Source organism: Hemitrygon akajei, chromosome 25 (assembly GCF_048418815.1).
Source record: "Hemitrygon akajei chromosome 25, sHemAka1.3, whole genome shotgun sequence".
Taxonomy (NCBI): Eukaryota; Metazoa; Chordata; class Chondrichthyes; order Myliobatiformes; family Dasyatidae; genus Hemitrygon; species Hemitrygon akajei.
In genome coordinates, this window is record NC_133148.1 from 60,629,255 (window position 1) to 60,647,995 (window position 18,741).

The 18,741-nt window shown below is 49.5% G+C and overlaps 1 protein-coding gene across 6 annotated transcripts in view; it reads left to right on the forward strand.

Annotated features, from left to right (window-relative positions):
• The window catches only part of LOC140716644 (TNF receptor-associated factor 3-like), a 227,509-nt gene that overhangs the window by 204,447 nt on the left and 4,321 nt on the right, over nucleotides 1–18,741 (forward strand). For all 6 annotated transcript variants that reach the window (XM_073029474.1, XM_073029470.1, XM_073029469.1 and 3 more), the window contains 2 exons: nucleotides 14,679–14,819; nucleotides 15,807–15,999. In XM_073029474.1, the coding sequence (XP_072885575.1) occupies nucleotides 14,679–14,819; nucleotides 15,807–15,999 (334 nt within the window). The remainder of the gene's footprint in view (nucleotides 1–14,678; nucleotides 14,820–15,806; nucleotides 16,000–18,741) is intronic.

Genomic DNA, 18,741 nt, shown 5'->3' on the forward strand with positions numbered 1-18,741 from the left:
CCCTCCCTATCACACACACACACACACCCTCCCTATCACACACATACACACACACACACCCTCCCTATCACACACAACCCCTCCCTATCACACACACACACACACACACACACACACCCTCCCTATCACACACACACACACACCCTCCCTATCACACAGACACCCTCCCTATCACACACACACACACCCTCCCTATCACACACACACCCTCCCTATCACACACACACACCCTCCCTATCACACACACACCCTCCCTATCACACACACACACGCACACACACCCTCCCTATCACACACACGACACACACACCCTCCCTATCACACACACACACCCTCCCTATCACCCACACACCCTCCCTATCACACACAACACACCCTCCATATCACACACACACATACACCCTCCCTATCACACACAACACACACACCCTCCCTCTCACACACACACACACACCCTCCCTATCACACACACACACCCTCCCTATCACCCACACACCCTCCCCTATCACACACAACACACACACACCCTCCCTCTCACACACACACACACACCCTCCCTATCACAGACAACACACACACCCTCCCTCTCACACACACACACACACCCTCCCTATCACACACACACACCCTCCCTCTCACACACACACACACACCCTCCCTATCACACACACACACACACACACACACACACACACATTCCCTCTCACACACCACACACACACAAACACACACACACACACACACACACACACACACACCCTCCCTATCACACACATACACACACACACACCCGCCCTATCACACACACCCCCTCCCTATCACACACACACACACACACCCTCCCTATCACACACACACACACACCCTCCCTATCACACACACCACACACACACCCTCCCTATCACACACACACACACACACACACACACCCTCCCTATCACACACACACACACCCTCCCTATCACACACACACACACACACCCTCCCTATCACACACACACACACACACAACCTCCCTATCACACACACAGACACACACACACCCTCCCTATCACACACTCACACACACACCACCCTCCCTATCACACACACACACACCCTCCCTATCACACACACACCCTCCCTAACACACACACACACCCTCCCTATCACACACACACACCCTCCCTAACACCCACCACACACACACACACCCTCCCTATCACACACACACACCCTCCCTATCACACACACACCACACACACACCGTCCCTAACACACACACACACCCTCCCTATCACACACACACACCCTCCCTAACACCCACCACACACACACACACCCTCCCTATCACACACACACACCCTCCCTATCACACACACACACACACCCTCCCTATCACACACACACACACACACACACACACACACCCTCCCTATCACACACACACACCCTCCCTAACACCCACCACACACACAAACACCCTCCCTATCACACACACACACCCTCCCTATCACATACACCACACACACACACTCCCTATCACACACACACCACACACACACACCCTATCACACAAACACACCCTCCCTATCACACACACCACACACACACCCTCCCTATCACACACACACACCACACACACACCCTCCCAATCACACACACACACACACACACACACCCTCCCTATCACACACACATACACACACACCCTCCCTATCACACACACACACACCGTCCCTATCACACACAACACACATACATACCCTCCCTATCACACACACCACACACACACCCTCCCTATCACACACACACCACACACACACCCTCCCTAACACACACACACACCCTCCCTATCACACACACACACCCTCCCTAACACCCACCACACACACACACACCCTCCCTATCACACACACACACCCTCCCTATCACACACACACACACACCCTCCCTATCACACACACACACACACACACACACACCCTCCCTATCACACACACACACCCTCCCTAACACCCACCACACACACAAACACCCTCCCTATCACACACACACACCCTCCCTATCACATACACCACACACACACACTCCCTATCACACACACACCACACACACACACCCTATCACACAAACACACTCTCCCTATCACACACACCACACACACACCCTCCCTATCACACACACACACCACACACACACCCTCCCTATCACACACACACACACACACACACACCCTCCCTATCACACACACATACACACACACCCTCCCTATCACACACACACACACCCTCCCTATCACACACAACACACATACATACCCTCCCTATCACACACACACACACACACACCCTCCCTAACACCCACCACGCACACACACACACCCTCCCTAACACCCACCACACACACACACCCTCCCTATCACACACACACACCCTCCCTATCACACACACCACACACACACCCTCCCTATCACACACACACACCACACACACACCCTATCACACACACACACCCTCCCTATCACACACACACACACCCTCCCTCCCACCACACACACACACCCTCCCTAACACCCACCACACACACACACCCTCCCTATCACACACACACAACCTCCCTATCAAACACACACCCTCCCTATCACAGACCACACACACACACACACCCTCCCTATCACACACACACACCCTCCCTAACACCCACCACACACACACACACCCTCCCTATCACACACACACACCACACACACACCCTATCACACACACACACCCTCCCTATCACACACACACACCACACACACACCCTATCACACACACACACCCTATCACACACACACACCCTCCCTATCACACACACACCACACACACACCCTATCACACACACACACACCCTCCCTATCACACACACCACACACACACCCTCGCTATCACACACACACACCCTCCCTATCACACACACACCACACGCACACCCTCCCTATCACACACACACACCCTCCCTATCACACACACACCACACACACACACTCCCTATCACACACACACCGCACACACACACCCTATCACACAAACACACCCTCCCTATCACACACACCACACACACACCCTCCCTATCACACACACACACCACACACACACCCTCCCAATCACACACACACACACACACACACACCCTCCCTATCACACACACATACACACACACCCTCCCTATCACACACACACACACCCTCCCTATCACACACAACACACATACATACCCTCCCTATCACACACACCACACACACACCCTCCCTATCACACACACACCACACACACACCCTCCCTAACACACACACACACCCTCCCTATCACACACACACACCCTCCCTAACACCCACCACACACACACACACCCTCCCTATCACACACACACACCCTCCCTATCACACACACACACACACCCTCCCTATCACACACACACACACACACACACACACACACCCTCCCTATCACACACACACACCCTCCCTAACACCCACCACACACACAAACACCCTCCCTATCACACACACACACCCTCCCTATCACATACACCACACACACACACTCCCTATCACACACACACCACACACACACACCCTATCACACAAACACACTCTCCCTATCACACACACCACACACACACCCTCCCTATCACACACACACACCACACACACACCCTCCCTATCACACACACACACACACACACACACCCTCCCTATCACACACACATACACACACACCCTCCCTATCACACACACACACACCCTCCCTATCACACACAACACACATACATACCCTCCCTATCACACACACACACACACACACCCTCCCTAACACCCACCACGCACACACACACACCCTCCCTAACACCCACCACACACACACACCCTCCCTATCACACACACACACCCTCCCTATCACACACACCACACACACACCCTCCCTATCACACACACACACCACACACACACCCTATCACACACACACACCCTCCCTATCACACACACACACACCCTCCCTCCCACCACACACACACACCCTCCCTAACACCCACCACACACACACACCCTCCCTATCACACACACACAACCTCCCTATCAAACACACACCCTCCCTATCACAGACCACACACACACACACACCCTCCCTATCACACACACACACCCTCCCTAACACCCACCACACACACACACACCCTCCCTATCACACACACACACCACACACACACCCTATCACACACACACACCCTCCCTATCACACACACACACCACACACACACCCTATCACACACACACACCCTATCACACACACACACCCTATCACACACACACACCCTCCCTATCACACACACACCACACACACCCTATCACACACACACACCCTATCACACACACACACCCTCCCTATCACACACACACACCACACACACACCCTATCACACACACACACCCTCCCTATCACACACACACACACCCTCCCTCCCACCACACACACACACCCTCCCTATCACACACACACCCTCCCTAACACCCACCACACACACACACCCTCCCTATCACACACACACAACCTCCCTATCAAACACACACCCTCCCTATCACAGACCACACACACACACACACCCTCCCTATCACACACACACACCCTCCCTAACACCCACCACACACACACACACCCTCCCTATCACACACACACACCCTCCCTATCACACACACACCACACACACACCCTATCACACACACACACACCCTCCCTATCACACACACCACACACACACCCTCGCTATCACACACACACACCCTCCCTATCACACACACACCACACGCACACCCTCCCTATCACACACACACCCTCCCTATCACACACACACCACACACACACCCTATCACACACACACACACCCTCCCTATCACACACACCACACACACACCCTCCCTATCACACACACACACCCTCCCTATCACACACACACCACACACACACCCTGTCACACACACACACACCCTCCCTATCACACACACCACACACACACCCTCCCTATCACACACACACACCCTCCCTAACACCCACCACACACACACACACCCTCCCTATCACACACACACACCCTCCCTATCACACACCACACACATACATACCCTCCCTATCACACACACACACACACACACACTATCACACACACACACGCACCCTCCCTATCACACACACGACACACACACCCTCCCTATCACACACACACACACACCCTCCCTATCACACACACACACACCCTCCCTATCACACACGCACACACCCTCCCTATCACACACACCACACACACACCCTCCCTCTCACACACACACACACACCCTCCCTATCACACACACACACACACACCCTCCCTATCACACACCACACACACACACACCCTCCCTATCACACACACACACACACAAACACACACACACACACACACACACCCTCCCTATCACACACACACACACACCCTCCCTATCACACACACCACACACACACCCTCCCTATCACATGCCACACACACCCTCCCTATCACACACACCACACACACACCCTCCCTATCACACACACACACACACACCCTCCCTATCACACACACACACACACACCCTCCCTATCACACACACCACACACACACCCTCCCTATCACACACAACACACACACCCTCCCTCTCACACACCACACACACACAAACACACCCTCCCTATCACACACACACACACACACACACACACACACACACACACACACACACACACACATTCCCTATCACACACACACACACACACCCTCCCTATCACACACACACACACACACCCTCCCTCTCACACACCACACACACACAAACACACCCTCCCTATCACACACACACACACACACACACACACACACACACACACACACACACACACACACACACACATTCCCTATCACACACACCACACACACACCCTCCCTATCACACACACACACCCTCCCTAACACCCACCACTCACACACACACACCCTCCCTATCACACACACACACACACCCTCGCTATCACACACACACACACCCTCCCTATCACACACACACACACACACAGACCCTCCCTATCACACACACACACCCTCCCTATCACACACACACACACACCCTCCCTATCACACACACCACACACACACCCTCCCTATCACACACACACACCCTCCCTAACACCCACCACTCACACACACACACCCTCCCTATCACACACACACACACCCTCGCTATCATACACACACACACACCCTCCCTATCACACACACACACACACACACCCTCCCTATCACACACACACACACACCCTCCCTATCACACACACACACCCTCCCTATCACACACACACACACACCCTCCCTATCACACACACACACACACACACCCTCCCTATCACACACACACACACCCTCCCTATCACACACACACACACACCCTCGCTATCACACCACACACACACACACACACACTCCCTATCACACACACACACACACCGTCCCTATCACACACACACACACCCTCCCTATCACACACACACACACACACACACCCTCCCTATCACACACACACACACCCTCACTATCACACACACACACATACACACACACAACCTCCCTATCACACACCACACACACACACACCCTCCCTATCACACACACACACACATACACACACACAACCTCCCTATCACACACCACACACACACACACACACACACCCTCACTATCACACACCACACACACACACACCCTCCCTATCACACACACACACATACACACACACAACCTCCCTATCACACACCACACACACACTCACACCCTCCCTATCACACACACACACACACCCTCACTATCACACACACACACATACACACACACAACCTCCCTATCACACACCACACACACACACACACCCTCACTATCACACACACACACACACACACACCCTCTCTATCACACACACACACCCTCCCTATCACACACACACACACACCGTCCCTATCACACACACACACACCCTCCCTAACAACCACCACACACACTCCCTCCCTATCACACACACAAACACACACACACACACACACACACACACACACACGCACACCCTCCCTATCACACACACCACACACATACCCTCCCTATCACACACACACCCCCTCCCTATCACACACACACACACACCCTCCCTATCACACACACACACACACCCTCCCTATCACACACCACACACACACCCTCCCTATCACACACCACACACACCCTCCCTATCACACACACACACACCCTCCCTATCACACACCACACACACACACACAAACACACCCTCCCTATCACACACACACACACAGACTCACCCTCCCTATCACACACACACACACAGACTCACCCTCCCTATCACACACCACACACACACACCCTCCCTATCACACACACACACACACACATTCCCCATCACACACACACACACACACACACACACACACACACACACACACACACACACACACACACACACACACACACACTCCCTCCCTATCTCACACACCACACACACACCCTCCCTATCACACACATACACACACACACACACCCTCCCTATCACACACACACACACAGACTCACCCTCCCTATCACAGACCACACACACACACACACACCCTCCCTATCACACACACACACATATACACACACCCTCCCTAACACCCACCCCACACACACACACACACACACACACACACCCTCCCTATCACGCACAGCCACACACACACCCTCCCTATCACACACACACACACACACACACACACCCTCCCTATCACACACACACACACACTCCCAGACACAGACACACACACACACACAGACTCACTCTCCCTATCACACACGACACACACACAGGCCCTCCCTATCACACACACACACCCTCCCTATCACACACCACACACACCCTCCCTATCACACACACACACACACACCACACACACACCCTCCCTATCATACACCACACACACACACTCTCCCTATCACACACACACACCCTCCCTATCACACACACACCCTACCTATCACAAACACACACACCCTCCCTATCAAACACACACACACACCCTCCCTATCACACACACCACACACACACACCCTCCCTATCACACACACACACACCCTCACTATCACACACAACACACACACCCTCCCTATCACACACCACACACACACACAAACACACCCTCCCTATCACACACGCACACACACACACACACATTCCCTATCACACACACACACTCACACACCCTCCCTATCACACACACACACCCTCCCTATCACACACACACACACACACACACACACACACCCTCCCTATCACACACGCACACACACACACACACATTCCCTATCACACACACACACTCACACACCCTCCCTATCACACACACACACCCTCCCTATCACACACACACCCTCCCTATCACACACACACACGCACACACACCCTCCCTATCACACACACACACACACCCTCCCTATCACACACATACACACACACACACCCTCCCTATCACACACACCCCCTCCCTATCACACACACACACACACACACCCTCCCTATCACACACACACACACCCTCCCTATCACACACACACCCTCCCTATCACACACACACACCCTCACTATCACACACACCCCCTCCCTATCACACACACACACACACACACACCCTCCCTATCACACACATACACACACACACACACACACACACACACACACCCTCCCTATCACACACTCACACACACACACACCCTCCCTATCACACACACACACACCCTCCCTATCACACACACACACCCTCCCTAACACACACACACACCCTCCCTATCACACTCACACACCCTCCCTAACACCCACCACACACACACACACACCCTCCCTATCACACACACACACCCTCCCTATCACACACACCCTCCCTATCACACACACACACGCACACACACCCTCCCTATCACACACACACACACACCCTCCCTATCACACACATACACACCCTCCCTATCACACACACACACACACCCTCCCTATCACACACACACACACCCTCCCTATCACACACACACACACACACAGACACACACACACCCTCCCTATCACACACACACACACACCCTCCCTATCACAGACACACACCCTCCCTATCACACACACACACACACACCCTCCCTATCACACACACACACACACACACACACACACACCCTCCCTATCACACACACCACACACACACCCTCCCTATCACACACACACACCCTCCCTATCACACACACCACACACACACCCTCCCTATCACACACACACACACACACACCCTCCCTATCACACACACACACCCTCCCTCTCACACACACACACACCCTCCCTATCACACACCACACACACACACACACACACACACACACACACACACACACTCACACACACACACTCACCCTCCCTCTCACACACACCACACACACACACACACACACACACACACACACAATACCATGTCCGGGCAGCCCAGTCAGATGTTGAGCGAGAGAGGAGGTGACTCTCACAGGTCCCTGAGGGAGATTTTAAAAAGTCCAGCTTTTGACATTTTCAGGCAGCTCAATCAAATCACAATTCATTAGCAAATGGGCAAATAAATAAAAGGTAGGAACAAGCAGAGTGGCCATTGTGTGAGAGAACCAGGGTTAGAGTAGGGAGGGTTTCACAAATTAGGTTTTGACAAAAACAGGTTCAGACGAGGTAAGTATCTGGTAAGTTTCTGCTTCATTCTTCATTCTTCATCTGTTCGTACAGTGAGGATGGCTCCAAAGACTGTGTTGTGTTCTTTGTGTGAGGTGGAGGGATTTTTGGAGACCTCTAGCCTCTTGGATAACAACATCTGCACCAGCTGCCCCGAGCTGCAGCCCCTCAGAGATGAGTTTGGAGCTGCAGCTCGACGATACTTATGGGAAACTGAAGAGGTGATTGGTAGGAGCTACAGGGGGTAGTCTCTTCTAAATCGCAAGAGGAGGGTACCTGGGTGACTGTCAGAAGAGGGAAAAGGAAACGGGTTGCCAGGACAAAGTACCCCTGTGGCTGTTCCCCTCAAAAATGAGTATAGCATTTTGGATACTGTTGGGGGAATGACCTGCTGAGGAAGGCCGCAGTGATCCTGCGTCTGGCATTGAGTGTGGCACTGTGGCTCAGAAAGGAAACGGCTGCAGTGGTGATAGGGGATTCCATTGTTACAGGAGTAGACAGGAGATGCTGTGGTTGCGGAAGGCATATTGCCTCCCAGGTTCCAGGGATCTGGGATGTTTTGGATTTGGTCTATGCCATTCTAAAGGGGGAGGGTGATCAATAGACAATAGGTGCAGGAGTAGGCCATTCGGCCCTTCTAGCCAGCACCGCCATTCAATGTGACCATGGCTGATCATACACAATCAGTACCCCGTTCCTGCCCTCTCCCCATATCCCTTGACCCCGTTATCTATAAGAGCTCTATCTAACTCTCCTTTGAATGCATCCAGAGACTTGGCCTCCACTGCCTTCTGGGGCAGAGCATTCCACATATCCACCACTCTCTGGGTGAAAAACTTTTCCCGCATCTCTGTTCTAAATGGCCTACCCCTTATTCTTAAACTGTGGCCTCTAGTTCTGGACTCACCCATCAGCGGGAACACGCTTCCTGACTCCAGCGTGTCCAATCCCTTAATAATCTTATATGTTTCAATCAGATCCCCTCTCATCCTTCTAAATTCCAGTGTATACAAGCCCAGTTGCTCCAATCTTTCAACATATGACAGACCCGCCATTCTGGGAATTAACCTTGTGAACCTACGCTGCACTCCCTCAATAGCAAGGATGTCCTTCCTCAAATTTGGAGACCAAAACTGCACACAATACTCCAGGTGGGGTCTCACCAGGGCCCTGTACAGCTGCAGAAGGACCTCTTTACTCCTATACTCAATTCCTCTTGTTATAAAGGCCAGCATGCCATTAGCTTTCTTCACTGCCTGCTGTACCTGCATGCTTGCTTTCATTGACTGATGTACAAGAACACCTAGATCTCATTGTACTTCCCCTTTTCCTAACTTGACTCCATTTAGATAGTAATCTGCCTTCCTGTTCTTGCCACCAAAGTGGATAACCTCACATTTATCCACATTAAACTGCATCTGCCATACATTTGCCCACTCACCTAGCCTGTCCAAGTCACCCTGCATTCTCATAACATCCTCCTGACATTTCACACTGCCACCCAGCTTTGTGTCACTTTGTGGACTTTAGCAAAACACTTGACAAGGACCTAGTCGGGAGAGTTCGGTCTCTCGGCATTTAAGATGAGGTAATACACTGGATTAGACATTGGCTTTGTGGGAGAAGCCAGAGAGTGGTGGTTGATGGTTGCCTCTCTGACTGAAGGCCTGTGACTAGTGGAGATCTGCGGGGATCGGAGCTGGGTCCGTTGTTTTTTGTCATCTATATCAACGATTTGGATGATAATATGGTTAACTGGATCAGAAAATTTGTGGATGTCACCAAGTTTGGGGACGTAGTGGACAATGAGGAAGGCTATCATGGCTTGCAGCTGGATCTGGACCAGATTGGAAAGCGGGCTGAAGAATGGCAGATGGAATTTAAGGCAGACAAAGCTGAGGTGTTGCTCTTCAGTAGGACCAACCAGGGTAGATCTTACAGTCGGGCACCGAGGAGTGCAGTAGAACAAAGGGATCTGGGAATACAGGTCCACAATTCATTGAATTATGTCACAGGTGGATAGGGTCGTAAAGAAAGCCTTTGGCACACTGGCCTTCACAAACCAAAGAACTGAGTACAGTTGAAGGGGTTTTATGTTGAAGTTGTATAAGACATTGGCGAGGTCTAATATGGAGTATTGTGCGCAGTTTTGGTCACCTACCTACCGGAAAGATGTAAATTGGTTTGAAAGAGTACAGAGAAAATTTACAAAGCTGTTGCCGGTCTGGGGCCCTGGGCTATAAGAAAAGATTAAATAGATCAGGACTTTATACCTTGGAATGTAGAAGATTGAGAGGTATTAAAAATGGAGGTATTTTTGATAATTAATCAACAATTTTGATAATTTATCAACAATCGATCGACAATTTTGATAGAGGTATTCAAAATTGTTGGATATAGATATGGTAAATGCTAGCAGGTTTCTTCCATGGACTACAACAGGTCATGGGTTAAGGGTGAGAAGTGAAAAGTTTAAGAGGAACATGAGGGGAACTTTCTTCACTCAGAGGATCGTGAGAGTGTGTAATGAGCTGCCAACACAAGTGGTGCATGCCAGCTCAATTTCAATGTTTAAGAGAAGTTTGGATAGGTACATGGATGATAGGGGTGTGGAGGGCTGTGGTCCTGGTACAGGTCAATGGGAGTAGGCAGTTTAAATGGTTTGGCATGGCTTAGATGGACCGAAAGGCCTCTTTCTGCGCTGTACTTTTCTACGTCTCTACAGTGGAATAAAGGGGGATTACAGAAAAAGTAGATTGAAAGATCATACTATCAGGGATAACAGCAGCACAGAAATGGCTGGAGTTTCTGGTAGAAATTCAGAAGACACCGGATAGATACATCTCAAAGAAGAAGGACTAGATTGACTACACTTCATGGTTCAGATAGAGGTAGCAAAAGGCATTGTGGAGGCATTAATAATGATCTTTCAAGAATCAATAAATTCTGGCATGGTTCCGGAAGACTGGAATATTGTAAATGTCACTCCGCTCTTCAAGAAGGGAGAGAGGCAGAAGACAGGGAATCACAGGCCAGTTAGCCTGACCTCAGTGGTTGGGTAGATGTTGGAGTTGATTGTTAAGGATTAGGTTTCAGGTACTTAGAGGCACATGGTGAAATAGGCCAAAGTAAGCATGGTTTCCTTAAGGGAAAATCTTGCCAGGCAAATCTGTTGAAATCCTTTCAAGAAATAACAAGTAAGCTAGACAAAGGTGGATGTTGTATAAATGGATTTTCAGAAAGCCTTTGACAAGGTGCCACACCTGAGGATGATAAGAGCCCATGGTATTCCAATAAAGATTCTAGCATGGACAGGGCATTGGCTGATTGGCAGAAGGCAAAGAGTGGGAATAAAGGGGGTGTCTCCAGTGACTAGTGGTGTTCCACAGGGTTCAGTGTTGGGACCACTTCGTTTTACGTTGTATGTCAAAGATTTGGATGATGGAATTGATGGCTGTGTGGCCAAGTTTGTGGAATGTACAAAGATAGGTGGAGGGGCAGGTAGTGTTGAGGAAGCAGGAAGGCTGTAGAAGGAATTAGACAGATTGGGAGAATGGACGAAGAAGTGGCAAAGGAATGCTGTGTCAGGAAGTGTAAGGTCATGCACTTTGGCAGAAGGAATAAAAGCTTAGATTATTTTCTGAATGAGCAGAAAATTCAAAAATCCAGTGCAAAGGGACTTGGGAGTCCTCATGCAGAATTTCCTAAAGGTTAAGTTGCAGGTCAAGTCGGTGGTGAAGAAGGCAAATCCAATGTTTCCAGAGAACTAGAATATAAAAGCAAGTATATAATGTTGAGGGTTTATAAAGTACTGGTGCAGTCTCACTTGGAGTATTGTCAGCAGTTTTGGGCTCCTTATCTAAGAAAGGATGTACTGACATTGGAGAGGGTTCAAGGGAGCTTCACGAAAATGATTTTGGGAATGAAAGTCTTGTTATATGAGGACCATTAAATGGCTCGGGGCCTGTACTTGCTGGAATTTGGAAGAATGGGGAGGAAGGATCTCATTGAAACCTATCGGATGTAAAGAAACCTGGTTAGAGTGCACGTGGAGGGGATATTTCCTATAGTAGTGGAGTCTAGGACCAGTGGGCACAACCATAGAATAGAGGGATGCCCATTTAGAATGGAGATGAGAGGAATTTCTTTAGCCAGCGAGTGGTGAATCTGTGGAATTCATTTCTAGAGGTTGCCTCAGCTGGAAGGATTGTTTGGAACCCTGAACGGAGGTGAGGGAGGAGGTAAATATACAGGTGTAGCATTTCTGTTGTTTGCAGGTATATGTGCCAGGAGGGAAATTAGTTGATGGGGACAGATGGACAAAGAAATCATGGAGTGAATGATCCCCACGGAAAGTGGAGAGTGGTGGCGGTGGGGGGGGGGGGGGGGAGGTAAAGAAGTGTTTAATGGTAGAATCCCTTTCAAGATGGTGGAAGTTGTGGAGAGTGACGTGTTGGATGCGGAGGCTCATGGGGTGGTAGGTGAGGACAAGAGGAACTCTATCCAGTTAAGGTGGCAGGAAGATGGGCTGAGTGTGGATGTCTGGGAAGTGGAGGAGATGTAGGTGAGGTCAGCACTAATGCCATCAATATGTTGGGCCCTTGAATTGAACACTGGTGGTGCGAACCCTTTGTGGAACAAGAAGGTAGTCATGAAATTTGTTAACTTGTGTACTTGCCTCTCCAGTTCCTACTAAATCTCTCCACTCTCACCTTAAACCCATGTTTTCTTGGTGTTGATTTCCCAGCCCTTAAAAAAAAGATGAATGCGTTCACTGTATCTATGCCCCTCATGAACTTGTACACTGAGAATCATCTGAAGATTCAAAATCTTTAACAACTGCACTGTTTTATCCCTCCAGGTCTCCGATCTTGAAAGTGAGATAACAAAAAAGCAAACGGTCTTAGACAGGCTGTCCAGCAAAGTTCAGGAAATGGAGAAGGAATTATCTTCGAAAAGCCAACTGGTTAATAAAAGTGATGTTGAAATGAACTCATTAAAGGTCAGTTCTGTCGCAACAAGATTTAACTCAGTCAATCAAAGGTCAATTCTAAAGGGCGTATTTAATCAACTCCAGATTAACTCTATATAATAAAGTTATTTTATTGGAATTATATGGAAATCCTGAGCAACTATGAGTCAGCTTTACTGAACAACTTCTGGAAATTCAACTAATCACGGGCCAATTACTAATTGCAAATTGACCCAATCAATCACAGGTCAGTGCTCTGGAAACTGAACTAATTGGAGGCCAACCATTTAAATTTGACTTGCTATTCCCATTCTGATATGCCTGTTCATGGTTCTTCTATACTGCCATGATGAGGCCAAACTCAGGCCGGAGGAGCAACTCCTCATATTCTCTCTGGGTAGATTCAAAGTTGGTGGCATAAGTATCAATTTCTGCAAGTTTTGGTCATCTTTCCCCATCCCTCTTCCTCTCTTTTTCTATTCCCCATTCTGGTTATACTCTCTCCCTGTCAGTTCTCCTCACCTGCCCATCATCTCCATTTGGTTCACCTGCACCTTCCCCTTCTTCCATGGTCCACTGTCCTCTCCAGGTGAGGAGAAGCAAGGAGGTGAGGGGAACTGGAATAGGGAACGGACAAAGAGAGAAGGAGGAGAAGGGGAGAAGTCATTAGAATGAAGAAATCAATGCTTATACCATCAAGTCGGAGTCTACCTAGATAAAATATGAGATGTTGCTCTTCCAAATTGAATTTGGCCTCATCATGGGAGTAAAGGATGGCATGGACAGACATGTCAGAATTATAATGCAAAGTTGAATTGACATACTGCCTTTTGCGGTAGACAGAGAATCACAAGAAGGGTACATGATTGGAGCTCAAGTAATCACCGGACAGCTTTCCACACAGCCGGATTGGCCAATGTAGCGGACACAGCCAATCAGAATCACCGTTACTGTCTGGTGAGCACAAGCAGCACTATGGCAACTTAAAATAGGGCAAAATCTATTGTTCCCTTGCAGAAGATATTGGCTGCACATGCTGAGAAGCTGCATAAAGTTGAGAGTGATCTGCTGGAGAGGCACAAGTTGGAAGACGTTTTAAAACAGGACATTCTGTGGATTAAGTATAAAACAGAGAACCTGAGCAGCAGAGTTTCAAGTGTAGAAAACAGTCAGAACACACTGTGCCTGTACAGGGGCAGCAGTATTCCAGGTGAGTTGTACCTCACTAATTTTGCACAACTTCTTCATTTTTATTTGTTTGCACTTGTTGACCACTTTATTAGGCAGCCGGTGTGGTGTTCTGCTGATGTCGCTGTCTGCTTCAAGGTTTGTCGTGTTGTGCATTCAGAGATACTCTTCTGTACACCGCTGTGGTAATCTGAGTCACTGTCACCTTCCTGTCAACTTGAACCATTCCCCTCTGAGCCCTCTCATTAACGGGGCGTTTTCACCCACAGAACTGCCACTCACTGGGTGTTGTCTTGTTTTTCACACCATTCTCTGTAAGCTCTAGAAACTGTTGTGTGTGAAAATTCCAGGAGATCAGCAGTTTCCGAGATACTCAAACCACCCCATCTGGCACCAACAATCATTCCATGGCCAAATTCGCTGAGATCACTTTTCCTCCCCATTCTGATGTTTGCTCTGAACGACAACTGAACCTCTTGACCGTGTCTGTGTGCTTTCATGCACTGAGCTGCTGCCACATGATTGGCTGATTGGATATTTGCATTAACGAGCAGGTGTACCTAATAAAGTGGCCACTAAGTGTATTTCTTATCGTAAATTATCATATAGTTTATGTACTGCTGTTGCAAAACAACACGTTTCACTATATACAGGTATGTCAGGGATACTAAACCCGATTCTGATTCTGAGTTTGATTTGGTTTAAAGAGAAAAGGAACAAATGGGTTGATGCGTAACAGTTTGAGATATCTTGACTGAAGCTATATTTATGACACAAGCCAGTTTATTTGAGACTTTGTAGAACATAGAACAATACAGGTCCTACAGTCCACAGCGTTGTGCCTACATTTTAACCTGTTCCATGATCAATCTAACCCTTCCCTCCCACATAGCTGGTCCCTTTTCTTTTATTCATGTGCCTGTTGAAAAGTGTCTGAAATGTCCCTAATGTATCTGCTTCTCTCACCACCATCCTCCTGCCTACAGTGCATTTACCACTTACCACTCTGTGCAAAAGCAATTCACTCCTGAGACCTCTTCCCCTCCTATACTTTCCTCCCTCATATTGAAATTATGCCTCCTTGCTGCCCTGGAAAAAAAAAGTCACTGGCTATCCATTCTATCGCTGTCCTTTATCATCTCTATTGAGTCACTTCTTATCTTCCTTTGATTCAAAGAGAATAGCCCTTGCTCACTCAATCTTTCTTCGAGCCATGTTCTTTAGTCCGGCAGCATCCTGGTAAATCTCCTCTGCACCCTCTCTAATCCAGGCAGCATCCTGGTGAATCTCCTCTGCACCCTCTCTAATCCAGGCAGGATCCTGGTAAATCTCCTCTGCACCCTCTCTAATCCAGGCAGCATCCTGGTGAATCTCCTCTGCACCCTCTCTAATCCAGGCAGGATCCTGGTAAATCTCCTCTGCACCCTCTCTAATCCAGGCAGCATCCTGGTGAATCTCCTCTGCACCCTCTCTAATCCAGGCAGCATCCTGGTAAATCTCCTCTGCACCCTCTCTAATCCAGGCAGGATCCTGGTAAATCTCCTCTGCACCCTCCCTAATCCAGGCAGCATCCTGGTAAATCTCCTCTGCACCCTCTCTAATCCAGGCAGGATCCTGGTAAATCTCCTCTGCACCCTCTCTAATCCAGGCAGCATCCTGGTAAATCTCCTCTGCACCCTCTCTAATCCAGACAGCATCCTGGTAAATCTCCTCTGCACCCTCTCTAATCCAGGCAGCATCCTGGTGAATCTCCTCTGCACCCTCTCTAATCCAGGCAGGATCCTGGTAAATCTCCTCTGCACCCTCTCTAATCCAGGCAGCATCCTGGTAAATCTCCTCTGCACCCTCTCTAATCCAGGCAGCATCCTGGTAAATCTCCTCTGCACCCTCTCTAATCCAGGCAGCATCCTGGTGAATCTCCTCTGCACCCTCTCTAATCCAGGCAGCATCCTGGTAAATCTCCTCTGCACCCTCTCTAAAGCTTCCACATCCTTCCTATAATGAGGTGACCAAAACTGAACACAGTCCTCCAAACATGCTCTGACCCGAGTTTCATGGAACTACAACATTACCTCATGGCTCTTGAACTCAGTCCTCTGACTAATGAAGTTTAACACACCATACAACCTCTTAACCACCCTTGCTCAGCAACTTCGAGAGATCTATAGACGTGGAACCCCAGTGCATTCAAACCCACCCAGCACACAAGGTCGGGTTTGAACCCAATTCTCTGTTGTGAGATTGTGGCTCCACGCTCTGTGCTACCCTGAACATCTTCCCAGTTGCTTTCCCCTGGAATGCCTTATGGTGGGGGATCATTGTCCACCTACCACCACCCCAATGGCGCAGTTCCCACAGCGTTAGGAGGTCATTTGGCAAGCCACGTCCGTGCTAACCTTCGAAGGTCAAAGTAAATTTATTATCAAAGTATGTGCTGTATATGTTGAGGTTCATTTTCTTGCAGGCATTTACAAGAAAATAAAGAAATGTTCTATGTTCTATTGACCAGGGCTTTATAGAGCTGCCACATTATGTCCGACCTTTGTGCCCCGCCACTGATTATAGTGTTTCCTGCTGGCTCCTTGTCAGAAATCCTTTGTTAATGTTGGCCATTCCAAGGCCCATTCAAAGGCTGTTTCTCAGACATTTTTAAAGGCATTAGCTTTACTTACCAGATGTACATTTAAACATCAAACAGACAGTGAAATTCATCGCCTTGCAGCAACGACCAGCGCAGTCTGAAGATTGTGCTGGGGGCAGCCTG